Source organism: Pristis pectinata, chromosome 1 (assembly GCF_009764475.1).
Source record: "Pristis pectinata isolate sPriPec2 chromosome 1, sPriPec2.1.pri, whole genome shotgun sequence".
In the NCBI taxonomy this organism is placed as follows: domain Eukaryota; kingdom Metazoa; phylum Chordata; class Chondrichthyes; order Rhinopristiformes; family Pristidae; genus Pristis; species Pristis pectinata.
The window spans coordinates 70,614,644-70,628,392 of NC_067405.1; the positions used below are offsets into that span (position 1 = coordinate 70,614,644).

Consider the following 13,749-nt stretch of genomic DNA (forward strand, 5'->3'; position numbering starts at 1 on the left):
ACTGTACCTTGGTACAAGCGACAATAATAAACCAGATACCAAATACCAGAACCAGATATTATACAGAAAGCACTATTCCTTCCAATAAGAAAGCCTGGAGATAGAATTTATGCAGTATCACTATCACTATATGCTATCACTAGAGCTATACCAGACCTAACCTGCAGCCAGATATCACACAGTACATATTGATGCTACTAGAACATCAGAACCAGACTGAAGTCAGATATTATGGAGGCTAGCATCATCCCTGTCACTGTATCAGAACAGGACTTCAGACTGTTATTAGACAGAAAACGTTACTGCTAAGGGGAAAGGGGCATGTGTAGGCAGATGGAACCGGATGGGGGAGGTGAAAGTAGAAACAGAAGCTGGTCGATGATTGTTGGAACCAGATAAAGGGATTCAGATAGAGCCAGGTAGGGACAACATTAACACTGGCACTGTGTCAGAGCTACATATGTAGAACAACACTATCCCTACCGTTGTATCAATGCCAGGCTAGAGCCTCATGTAATGCAGAGAAGTGTGAACATCAACATTATTTCTGCAGCTTTCAAAGGTGGAAGACAGAGGAAAAGAGCAATATTTACCTCCCCATCATCGTCCTCTTCACAGTAGGACTGTGCTGCCCGAGGATCTCCTTTTATTTTCAGATCTTCAATCAAACCCTGGAACAAAATGGAAACACTAGGCATCAGGTGATTGAAGAGACAGTCTGGACAACAATCTCTTTTGTAACAATCAGTAGAGTTCACAGGTCCACAAACCCCAATCAGACAGTACACCCTCACCCAAACACCACACACCTCCACCCCATGGTACACCCTCACCCTAACACTACACCTCTCTATCACAAGGTACATCCTCACCCCAACACCACACACCTCCACCCCACGGTACACCCTCACCCCAACACCGCATACCTCCACCCCAACACCATGGGACTGGTCATCTTCCTAATCCCAGTTTACATTTAATAATATGAACCCATCTTGCTTGTTCTTGTCTTCAATATTTAACCTCCAACATTACCTATTTTTATTCATAGGACAGAGTACTTTGCCTAAATATTCAGCCAGGCAGCAATGCTAGATGCATTACAGTCACATCGGTGCACCGTACTTCACCTCCAAAATTTCTACCATTGACTTCAACAGCAGAAGACAACGCAGCGAGTGTGTGACCTCCCTTTCTTCTTACTTTCAGAACACTCTCAAAATCTCAAAGGGACAGGGACAAGGAGGTATCATCCCTTACTAGCCCAAGCCCCCATCATCATCTACAGTAGTACTAAAACTCCACAATAGTAGACTCTTGACATCCCTCCTGCAATTCTCCCCATCTGTATGGTTGCACTGCACCAATCCCTAGGGTTACAATTCTCCCTTCCCCACACCACGTAACAAGCTCTCCCTCTGCATTAGTCCCGATTTAAGTAAAAGATTATTTTCTTGATTTTTTTTGTTTATCAGGAGCCATCTTGCATTGAATCCTCGGAGCTGACATAAACTCCATATTAATATGACACAGGAGCAGGCCATTCAGCTCATTGGTCCATGCTAGCTCCATTCCTTCTCTCCTTATTTCCCTGCATTTTTGCAACATAGCTTCTTTCATACATGCCCACCAACTCCCCTTTGATCCTTCTGGCAATGACCTACACTAACGAGTAAGTGGGGGAAAACCGATGCACTCAGGGCAGGGGGCGGGGCAGAGCCCATGTGGTCACATGGAGAACGTGCAAACTCCACACAGACAGCACCAGAGGTTGGGATTGAACTTTCAACTCTCTCAGGCTACGAACCATACAGTGGTGTCACTCAGTGATGCAATCGCCAGTTGTGACATCTTGTGCATTTGACTGTACACACTTCAATGTGGGACGGCATAACGACAGGAAGGCCAGCTGTATATCTCAGGATGGGTTAGGGAACCACTAAATGGGGCGCTACCCAATATGGCAATACAATGGTGTAATGCTAGAACCTCTTTACCTCAATGTTAAAAGGGAAATTGATTCAATTTAAAAAACATACTGGGGACAGAAATAACACAAGTATACCACGATTGAGTTTCAACATTAATAAAAAAAACCCACAAGGTCCATGTTCTTCTGCACTTCGTCTGCAAAATATATTTCAATGCAAGAGTTTGAGATTTACGGCTGTTATATGTTACAATCAATCAGGGTGTCCCGACTCCTACGCAACAGTCAAGTCATGGCTGTTGTCCCAGAAGAACAGAGTGTGGAATGAATGCTCCCACTCTCTCCTGCCTCTTTGTCCTTTGTTCAGATGTCACCTTCCTGTCTCTCGCCTGCAGACAGCTCTCCGACCATCGACTCTCCAGAAGTATTCATTCTTTGGAACACTAGCAAAGAACCCGGACCTCCAAAACAGCTGTGTTTAGATGTGAGCAAATTCAATTTGCTGTCATAATGGGGTTGCATTCAAAGAAAAATGAATGGGAAGAAATTAGTGGTTGTCAGCTGATAGAATACTCCAACAATCACATGGGTCAGGACGGTGGGGGTAGGGAGAAGAAACTCCACTTGGTTTTGACTGGAATAACTAATATATACACACAAGTGAAGCTTATACAACTTGCTGTTTTACATAGCTCTTTGGCCCTCTTAGTTGCTGCTGGAATCATTCCACACTGGCTCAGACGTTCTTGCATGTTCTGTCCTCAGATGAGGCAGTTCTGTAGGCAAATAATTAGTGTGACTGGATTGTGGTTCTTAACTGACTCACTGCTGCTAGTTTTTGTTTAATTCTCCGTGCTGGAGAGAGGCAGAGAAGGAACAAGGCGAAAACAGGTGAGTTATGGGGTATGGCATCACTGATCGGTTGAAATCATGGGATTGGATGGGGGGATTTATAAGGAACTGCCTGAAAGAGCAGAGCAAGGGCAAAGGAGAAGGATAAATTATTTCAGCACATGGTGTTTCTGTTCACCAAAGGATGGGGGTAATACCCAACTTTTGTGCATGGTGCCTTGTTACTGCGTGCAATCCACTGCACTCTTGATTGTTAACAGTACTGACAATTGTCTTACTGAATGGATCTTCACACAGTAATTTTGTCTGAAGATGTGGTTTCTCTCCATCTAAGGCTGAAATGGTCATGTGAATATTGAGGTCAGGCACAGAACAGGTTCCCGTGAGCTGTCCACACTGACTCTCTGTCATCCTACAACTGACGTTCCCAAGTTATGATTCCTGAAAGAGACATTGGCAAAACCTTTAATGAATGTGACAGCAGTTGGTGAAGTCTCAAAGCTCCAGCGACTCAGGATCGATTCTGACCTCCACGGCTATCTGTGAGCGGTTGACACATTCTAGGATGACACAGTGGTTCAGCCGGTAGAGCCACTGCCTCATAGCTCCAGAGACACGGGTTCAATCGTGACCTCAGGTACTGTCTGTGAAGAGTTTTACATTCTGCCTGTGACCGTGTGGGTTTCCTCTGGGTGCTCTGGTTTCCTCCCACATCTGGAATACATGTGGGTTGTAAGGTAATTGGTCACTGTAAATTGCCGTTAGTGTGTGGGTGAGGGGTTGAATCTGGGGAGGAGTTGATGGGAATGCGGGGAGAATAAAATGGGATTAGCGTAAATGGGTGGTTGATGGTCTGTGGAGACCGGAGGGGCTAAAGAGCCTGTTTCCACGCTGTACGGTTCTATCGGCAGTGGGATATCCAATATGGACTGTAAGAAGCCACTGGAAATCCAAATCAGGTCTTTCAGCATGCAAGGGAGAAATGTTAGTTTACGGTTCAACAGCATCAACAGCCTGCATTTGGAAGTGCCTTTAATGTACTAAAAAGCTACAGGGTGCCCCGTGGGAGCATTTTGGACCAAGTCACATCAGGAGAAATTAGCAGAGGGAATCCAAAGCCAAAGCTCTTATGGAGCACTTTACTAAAGGTGAAGAGGTTTTCCCACACTGAAGACGCAGCTGCCTGTGGTGGGGTGAAGGAAACTGGGGATGAATCAGAGGCCTGAATTAGGGCTTCCAGAGGCTCTGAGCAAGGGTTTCAGGAGGCCCTGAGCGAGGGTTTAAGGAGGCCTTGAACAAGGGTTTCAGGAGGCCCTGAGTGAGGGTTTCAGGAGGTCCTGAGCACGGGTTTAAGGAGGCCTTGAGCAAGGGTTTCAGGAGGCCCTGAGTGAGGGTTTCAGGAGGTCCTGAGCACGGGTTTAAGGAGGCCTTGAGCAAGGGTTTCAGGAGGTCCTGAAGGAGGGCTTCAGGAGGCCCTGAGTGAGAGGTGAGCCTTGAGGGTTTGAATAAAACTTTGATACATTTAAATGTGAGGCATTGCTGGATGTGATTAGACACCTACTTTAGACTACCGTTCATTGACTACAGCTCTGCCTTCAATACAATAATCCCAAGCAAGCTTGTCACCAATCTCCAAGACCTAGGGCTCAACACCTCCCTCTGTAACTGAATCCTTGACTTTCTAACAAACAGACCGCAATCAGTGAGGATAGGCAGCAATACCTCCGGCATGATTATTCTCAACAGTGGTGCCCCACAAGGCTGTGTCCTCAGCCCTCTACTCTACTCCCTATACACTCATGACTGTGTGGCCAGATTCTGCTCTAACTCCATCTACAAGTTTGCAGATGATACCACCGTTGTAGGCCGTATCTCAAACAGCGATGAGTCAGAGTACAGGAAGGAGATAGAGAGCTTAGTGGAATAGTGTCATGACAACAACCTTTCTCTCAATGTTAACAAAAGAGCTGGTCATTGACTTCAGGAAAGGGGGTGGTGTATATGCACCTGTCTACATCAATGGTGCTGAGGTCGAGAGGGTTGACAGCTTCAAGTTCCTGGAAGTGAACATTACCAACAGCCTGTCCTGGTCAAATCACGTAGATGTCATGGCCAAGAAAGCTCACCAGCGCCTCTACTTCCTCAGGAGGCTAAAGAAATTTGGTTTGACCCCTTTGACTTTCACCAACTTTTACCGATGCACCATAGAAAGCATCCTATCTGGATGTATCACGGTTTGGTACAGCAACTGCTCTGCCCAGGACCGCAAGAAACTGCAGAGAGCGCATCGTGGACACCCGCCTCCCCTCCTTGGACTCTGTCTTTACCTCTCGTTGTCTTGGTGAAGCAACCAGCATAATCAAAGACCCCACCCACCCGGGACATTCTCTCTTCTCTCCTCTTCCATCAGGTAGAAGATACAGGTGCCTGAGGGCACGTACCACCAGACTTAAGGACAGCTTCTACCCCACTGTGATAAGACTATTGAACAGTTCCCTTATACAATGAGATGGACTATGACCTCACGATCTACCTTGTTGTGACCTTGCACCTTATTGCACTGCACTTTCTCTGTAGCTGTGACACTTTACTCTGTACTGTTACTGTTTTTACCTGTACTACATCAATGCACTCTGTACTAACTCAATGTAACTGCACTGTGTAATGAATTGACCTGTTCGATCGGCTTGCAAGACAAGCTTTTCACTGTACCTCGGTACAAGTGACAATGATAAACCAATACCAATACCAATAAATAGAACCTAGAACACTACAGCACATTACAGGGCCTTTGGCCCACAATGTTGCACCGACATTTTATCCTGCTCTAAGATCTATCTAACCTCCCCCCCACCCCCACATAGCCCTCCATTTCTCTATCATTCATGTGTCTATCTCACTGATGTGTCTATCTCATGTGTCACTCACTGATCCATGGAGAACAACTACACTGAATGCAGATAAGGTAGCCCTTGTCATAGGCTTGGCTCTTTTTAATCACCATTCTTGGATTTAATTGGCAAGGGCTTCCATCCCTTCCCTGATGTACTTCATTGCGCAGGGATGTGGTGAACCTCAGTCCCTGAAGACTTCAGTGGTGGACTTCAGCCTCTCCCATTTACCATGAAAGGCTGGAGATTTTTCTCTTGACACATTCCTGTGACTGACCACCAACAACCCTCACACACAAGACATCTCCAAACAAGCAGCAGGAGGATTGACCTTTATAAAGTGTTCTGTGGGGCAGGGAAAATTCAGCCACAGTAATACCTACTGAATGTTTTAAGGCATTCTTCGAATACAAGCAGTTAACGGCACCACTTGAAATGGAGCCTGAGGAAACTTGAACTGTTATGCTACAGGAAGTCATATTGGGTGTTAATATGAAAGTTTACATTGTTCCGCGGTTGGATTTAAGCTTTATAAGCTGGGGAGATGATGTCAATGTCTGAGACATAATGCATTCTTTGAAAAGGTTCCATCTGCCATCAGTGGAATCAGTGGAACTGGGAATAAGGCTTCTGTCTGAGCCTTTACCCCAGTTTAACTGCAGCGACATCAGTGTGGTCCAATAGAAACAGCAGATTAGCCAAAGGCGTGACCTTGGCAACACCACTTTAGGCGTATGCACTAATCTCAGTAAAAACAGCTCTGCACAAAAAAAGCAAATTTACTTCCATTGTGTATACTTACTTAAGCACCACCTCCAAGGAAGTAAAGCACTGAACAATCAAAACACATATACTGCCTTGTGTTTTATCAATTCAACAGCAAAGATAAGAAAAGGGTTAAAGTTCTGAGGATTGAGATCATGTGGTCAACAACATTGACAATTAGTCATTTTTTTCTTTTGCAGTTAAACTGGCTCGATTTCCCATTAGTTGGTGGTGTATGGATTGGATGGCTCTGCTGGGGAGGCACAGTGGTGCTCCTGGTAGAGCTGCTGCCTCACTGCGCCAGAGACCCAGGTTTGATCCTGAACTCAGGTTCAGTCTGTGTGGAGTTTGCTCATTCTCCCTGTGACCACATGAGTTTCCTCCCACATCCCAAAGAGGAGTGGTAGAATGAGAATGTGGGAGAATAAAATGGGATTGATGTCAATGGGTGGCTGATGGTCAGTGCAGACTCAGTGGGCCGAAGGGCCTGTTTCCGTGCTGTATCTCTCTATGACAATAAAAGAAGGGCCATTTTCCTTCCACCCACCTCAGCATCAATGAAGTCAGGGTTTGGGGACTGAAAGCCTCTGGTGATTTCCTTTCCTGCTCTCAGATCTGTACGTGGAATTACAATGTTGTTGCCATTACAGAGACCGGGTTGCTTGAGGGACAGGACTGGCAGCTCAACGTTCCTGGGTTTCATTGTCTTAGGTATGCTAAAGAGGGGGGTAAGAGAGGCGGAGGGGTTGCACTACTGATAAGGGAGAATGTCACATCAATGCTCAGAGAGCACACACTGGAGGGCTCATCCACAGAGGCAATTTGGGTGGAGCTCAGAAATAAGAAAGGTGCAATTACACTGATGGGATTATACTGCAGGCCCCCCAGTAGCTACCAAGAGGTGGAGGAGCAGATATGTGGACAGATTACGGAAAGGTGCAGAAACAACAGGGTTGTCACAGTGGGGAACTTTAACTTCCCCGGTATTGACTGGAACTTCCTTAATACAAGAGGCTTAGATGGGGCAGGATTTCTTCAGTGCATCCAAGAGGGGTTCTTGAAACAGTATGTGGAGAGTCCAACTAGAGGAGAGAACATACTGGACCCAGTTTTGGGAAATGGGAGGTCAAATGAAAGGAGAAAGTATACATTTAATGGTAGGCCCCTTAATAGCCTTGAAGTACAGAGGGATCTTGGGGTCCAGGTCCATAGTTCACTGAAAGCGGTTACGCAAGTGGATAAGGTGGTAAAGAAGGTGTATGGCATGCTTGCCTTCATTGGTTGGGGTGTTGAGTATAAGAGTAAGGAAGTCATGCTGCAGCTATATAAAAACTTTAGTCTGACCACACTTGGAGTATTGTGTGCAGTTCTGGTCGCCCCATTATAGGAAGGACGTGGAGACTGTGGAGAGGGTGAAGAAGAGGTTTAACAGGGTGCTGTCTGGATTAGAGAGTATGAGCTATAAGGAAAGGTTGAACAAACTTGGGTTGTCCTTCCTAGAGCGTTGGAGGCTGAAAGGACACCTGATGGAGGTTTTTAAAATTATGAGAGGTGTAGATAGGGTAGACAGTCAGAATCTTCTCCCCAGAGTAGAAATGTCGAGTACCAGAAGACATGCTTTTAAGGTTTGATGGGGAAAGTATAAAGGCGATGTGGGGGGCAAGTTTTTTACACAGAGAGTGGTAGGTTCCTGGAATAGGTTACCAGGGGCAATAGTGGAAGCAGGCAGTTTGGTGGAGTTTAAGAGGCTTTTTGATAGACACGTGAATATGAAAGGGAGGGATATGGATGATACACAGGAAGAGGACTTCTAGTATAAATTGGCATCAAGAGTGGCACAACATCATGGGCCGAATTGCCTGTCCCGTGCTGTACTGTTCTATATTCTAGGTATGTTCTAGATTTCCCATTTCACATTATCTCCCTTTGTCTTGCAGTAGTTTCAATAACAAGCACACATGGCACATTTTAACAATGTTTCACTGGCTTTACCCGGCTCAAATGGAGAGAATCAAGATCTCCTTTATTTTGATGCTTCCCTCCGCCACCAACCAACTTGCCCTGTACCATATACCTTGTTGCATCTCCTACCCTGTTATATTGGTGAGACCACTTTAGGAGCATTCCGTACAATATTGGTATCCTTATTTAAGGAAGGATTTTAATACATTGGAAAGAGATCACAAAAGATTTAGTCAACGAATACCTGGAAGGCTTATATCCCCCTAGGGTTTAGGCAAGAGAGATTGAAGCATCTGATATCTGAGGGGTCTTGACAGGGTGGATGTGGAGAGAATGTGTGGGAGAATCTGGAACTTGGGGCCACTGTTTAAAAAAATAAGGAGCAACCCATTTTAAGGCAAAGAAAAATGGGTACTTGATAAGCAAGGAGGTGAAAGTTTACTTGAGATCAATGTGAATCTGGAGTTAAGGTTACAGTCAGATCAGTCATGTAATTAAATGATGGCACAGGCCTGAGGGGCTGAGTGGCCTACTCCTTTGGGGACTTGCACTGTGCAAATGTTTTCCCAAATTACAACAGTAACTGTTCTTCAAAAGTGCATAATTGATTGTAAAGTGCTTTAGGAAGTCCTTCAGTCGTGAAGACTGCTATTTAAATGCAAGTCTTTCTACTGTGTAAATTGGTGCGCATTCCAAAACAGAGAAACAGTTGTTTTTTTCCCACCAGCTACTTATCTGAAAAATATTGCTGTCAAACATTCTTTGTTACTATCTTCACACTGTCCCAGCAAGAGGAAGACAAAGGTGCCCCTATCAGGGGTAACTTGAGCTCTTCTGCAGTAAATTTAGTCACAGCCCCAATTACACGCCAAAGGAATACATCTGTAACTTGGTTCATCCGTGAACCAATGAAATATGACAACCACGACCACATCATAGTCTGATCACTCAACGGTCTATAAAGTGCCGTTAGCTAACTGTGATCCATCTGAGGCAGTCTTACTTTGAATTCTTTAATGGGCTATAAAAGGAGCTCTTGTTTCTGGGAAAGAGGTGACCTCTAACAGAGGTCTCTAAAGTTATGAAGGGTTTTGGTAACGGCAAATGTGGAGAAGAGGCACAGTGACACAGTGAATAGAGCCGCTGCCTCACAGCTCCAGAGACTCAGGTTCCTGACCTCAGGTGCTGTCTGTGTAGAGTTTGCACATTCTCCCTGTGACTGCGTGGGTGCTCTGGTTTCCTCCCACATCCCAAAAACGTGCAGGTTGGTAGGTTAATTGGCCGCTGTAGATTGTCCCAAGTGTGTAGGTGAGTGGTAGAATCTGGGGGGAGTTCACAGGAATATGGGCAGAATAAAATGGGATTAGTGTAGGAATAGTGTAAATGGGTGGTTGATGGTCGGAACGGACGTGGGGGGCCGAAGGGCCTGTTTCCGTGCTGCACCTTTCTATGACTTGTGGAAAATTTATTGACGGAAAATTGCTTCGATGATTACAATGGGCTATTGATGAGGGACCAGTTTACCCACAGGCTGTGGAGAGGGTGGAACTCACTGCCATATGGAGTAATTACAGTGACAGGCATTTAAGGGAAACCTCTTCACTGAAAGGGAACCAGAAATCTGAAAGTCTCTCCCTCAACATTGCAGCTTTACAGGGATGTGATTTCAGAACTGAGTGTTGGATATTTATTAGGGGGGTAAATAGAATTTAGGTGCATATAAGCCATGAAATGGATGCATGGCCTATTCGTGGTCCCCCGTTAGTTTGTGTCATTATCACCATGGAGGGTGCAGAGCAAGAAGCAGTGTGTGGAGCTGAGGCAGAATTTTCTGCTTTAAATTAGGTAGAACTAATTGGAAAATAAATCTCTGCTGCTGCTAAGCCATAACGTAGGGAGGCATTCAGACCATTGAGTTTATGCTGGCTCAAAGGAGGCATACTTCAGTCCCATTCCCCCATTTAATTCCCCGAATCCTGTTCTCTCTCACATGCCTATCGGCTCCCTTCAAATTCTCCACCCACCCACCTACATCAGGAGTAACCTAGAGCGGCCAATTAACCTACCAACCCACATGAATTTGGCATGTGGGAGGAAACTGGGGCACCTTGGGGAAAGCCAGCCAGTCACAGGGAGAATGTGCAAACTCCACACCTTTAGCAACACATTGCACAGACAAAGAAGCATTATCTGATCCTAACTACCACCTCTACTGACACATTAACTCATTTGGTCTCACCTTATCAGAGATGTTCCCTTTATTCTACATATCCCTTTGCCACCTTCTCTGTGACTGAAAACTAACTTGTTTAGAATGTGGGTGGCACAGTAGCGTAGCAGTTAGCGCGATGTTATTACAGCGCTAGCGATCGGGGTTCGATTCCCGTCGCTGTCTGTAAGGAGTTTGTACGTTCTCCCGTGTCTGCGTGGGTTTCCTCTGGGTGCTCTGGTTTCCTCCCACATTGCAAAGACATACGGGTAGGTCAATTTGGGTTTAAAATGGGCGGTGCGGACTCGTTGGGCCGGAAGGGCCTGTTACCACGCTGTAAATAAAATTCTTTAAAAATTTAAAAATTAAGAACGTAGAACAGTACAGCACAGGAACAGGCCCCTCAGCCCACAATGTTCTGCCGAACTAATTAAACTAGTAATTAAGCACCTAACTAAACTAATCTCTTCTTCGCACACAAGGTCCATATCCCTCCATTCTCTGCACATTCATGTACCTATCTAAGAGCCTCTAAATGCCTCTGTTGTACTTGCCTCCACCACCATTCCTGGCAGCACATTCCAGGCACCCAACACTCTATGTGTAAAAAGTTTGTCTCCTTTGAACTTACTCCCTCCCACCTTAAATGCATGCACTCTAGTGTTAAACATTTTGACCCTGGGAGAAAGATACGGGCTCTGTCTATGCCTCTCATAATCCTATAAACTTCTATCAGGCTTCCCCTCAGCCTACTGCTCCAGGGAAAACAACACAAGTTTGTCCAACCTCTTCTTATAGCCCATGTTTCTTTCCCCGTTTAGATGAAGGATCTTCACCCTGAAACATTGACTGTTTCTCTCTCCACAGATGCTGCCTGACCTGCTGAGAGTTTACAGCATTTTCTGGTTTGCATTTTAAATATCAGCACAGATGTAGTGGGCCAAACAGCCTAACCTGTGCTCTAAATCCTCTGCCACATTGCACACAGCACTCTTACACAGCAGTGAATTCTTACCAAAAACTTATCGGGATCTGCACCACCAGCCAAGGCAACAAAGACGCCGGAGGAGTCATCGATCTCCATTTCGTCCGGTGACCTTTCAAATTGGGTGTGCCCGTGTGCCTTGCAGTCCTTGTAGAGGGAGACCATGTCATCTTCCACGCTTATGGCGAACTTGGTCCACTTGTTGGTCAGCTGCTCCACCCAGAAAGTGGCTGCCTCGTAGGACTGTTGTGATCCAGGCTCAGTGTAATAGAAAATGATTCTCTGGTGTCCGTTCTCGACCTCTGAGAGCTTAACTCCAACGTAGATGATGGTCTGCTTGGCGTCCGTGATAGCAAAGAGGACACCACTCTTGGTGGACGTCGGCTTTATCGTGAAGAGGAGCGAGAAGTCGCGGAAGAAGGGGTTTTGGAAGTGGGCTCTGGCCTGTTGCCCAGTGTTCACATCTGGCCCAAACTTGTAGGCTGGGTTCAGGTCAGAATCATACATCACAGTTATCTGTTGAGGAGGAGGGTCTCCTATCAACTGGAGCAGAGACACAGAGTGGTCGTCATCTACAGAGGAACAAAAATAGGAAAGAATCTGGATTTACTAATCAAAGAACACCAAACCACCAAGACCCAAGGCAATCCAGTTTTCTTAACACTGACTCCCTGCCCTCCTTTGTTAACCCTATTGGAATACTATCTCTCATGGATGCCAGCACTCACTTGGTCTCCTTGTGGTGAACAGCAGTAGTGGATGGTTATTGGCAAGAGAGGACAGTCCCTACTTGTGTCAATGCACTCACCAACATACTTTACATCAGAGGTTCCTGAACAGTGAGAAGTAGCAGGAGCCTCAAGCAAGTTTCCTAATCATGAACCTTGAGACATGGAGACTAACAATCATGCACATTCGCACCCATCCCGTCTGAAAAGCCAGTCATTTCTGCACCAATCACTTAAAACCGAGGCACATAGAAATTTCTTCTTGCAGAAGGTGGTGAATCTCTGAAATTCTCTGCCCCAGAGAGTTGTGGAGCTGGATCATTAGAAATATTTGGAGGTAGATAATTGTTTGAAAGATCAAGGGATTGAGAACAATGGGGATCTGGTGAGGAGAAGGAGTTGAGGCCTGGGTAGGTCAGCCATGACCATATTGAATGGCAGGGCAGGCTTGAGGGGCCTGGTGGCCTACCCCTGCTCCTGTTTTCTTGTGTTCAATGCACAGCATGTAGCCCCAAATGAGGTACAATGACAGAGCTCCAAGGAAAACAGACCTAATTTCAAACTCCAATGCCCATACAGGATTCCACTCATCTATCTAGCTCATTTTTTCTCTCCCACATACACAAACACAAAAGCTCTATAAGTTTCTCATTCACCACCCAAACTCAATTAATTATGTCATATTATAAACCAATTATAAAAGTGAAATGGTTTAATAAGAAAGTATTTTACCCATAATTAGCACTGCAAAATATTGGAGAACTTCATTCCCCCCTAAACTGGTGACCCACCCCAACACGCTTTCCCCTTATACCCGAGTCCATTGCTCAGGTACTCTAGCTCTTCTACGCAGCTGCTGTCATTATCACATCCAAGAATAATTCCTCACTCCCTCTGCTCCTACAGGCTATTAGGCCCACCTTTCCTTTCCAAAGTCCCACCAAGACACTGTCTTCTCCCTAACTTATTAATTAGGCTCCCAGCCCCAAGATGGCTCCAGCCAAAGTTGCAGACAGCATCCTGTGTGCCTGTGATCACAATCCTTCCTGCAGCTCTCTGTGGCTTCTGACACAGGGCAAGGCGAGTGCCCCTCCTCCACTGCCCAGCTGTGTGCCACTAGCTCACTCAAATCTCCTCCTGTCAGGCGAATTTTGGCCACCACATCTCCAGCAAAGACTTCTCTCCCGACTCCTGTGCCGAGGACCCGTGCGCACTGAGGCCTGGCCTAAGTCTGCTCAAATACATTGCTCATGGCGGAGGCTTCTCCTGTCAGTCATGGCTAGATTCACGTCAGTCGTTGGGAGTGAGAGGACCGTGTGCTCACCACTGCATCAACTGGGTGGCACGGTAGCGTAGCAGTTAACGCAACACTATTACAGCACCAGCGATTGGGGTTTGATTCCCGTTGCTGTCTGTAAGGAGTTTGT

At 45.9% G+C, this 13,749-nt stretch overlaps 1 protein-coding gene across 12 annotated transcripts in view; it reads right to left on the reverse strand.

Annotated features, from left to right (window-relative positions):
- Positions 1-13,749, reverse strand: part of LOC127568548 (collagen alpha-1(XVIII) chain-like) — a 308,942-nt gene that overhangs the window by 143,781 nt on the left and 151,412 nt on the right. For 7 of the 12 annotated variants that reach the window (XM_052012510.1, XM_052012466.1, XM_052012441.1 and 4 more), the window contains 2 exons: positions 11,625-12,166; positions 594-671 (listed from right to left, as the gene is read on the reverse strand). The exons of 4 other annotated variants lie outside the window; for them this stretch is intronic. In XM_052012510.1, coding sequence (XP_051868470.1) covers positions 594-671; positions 11,625-12,166 — 620 coding nt within the window. The remainder of the gene's footprint in view (positions 1-593; positions 672-11,624; positions 12,167-13,749) is intronic. One more of the 12 variants, XM_052012450.1, reaches the window with a different exon arrangement.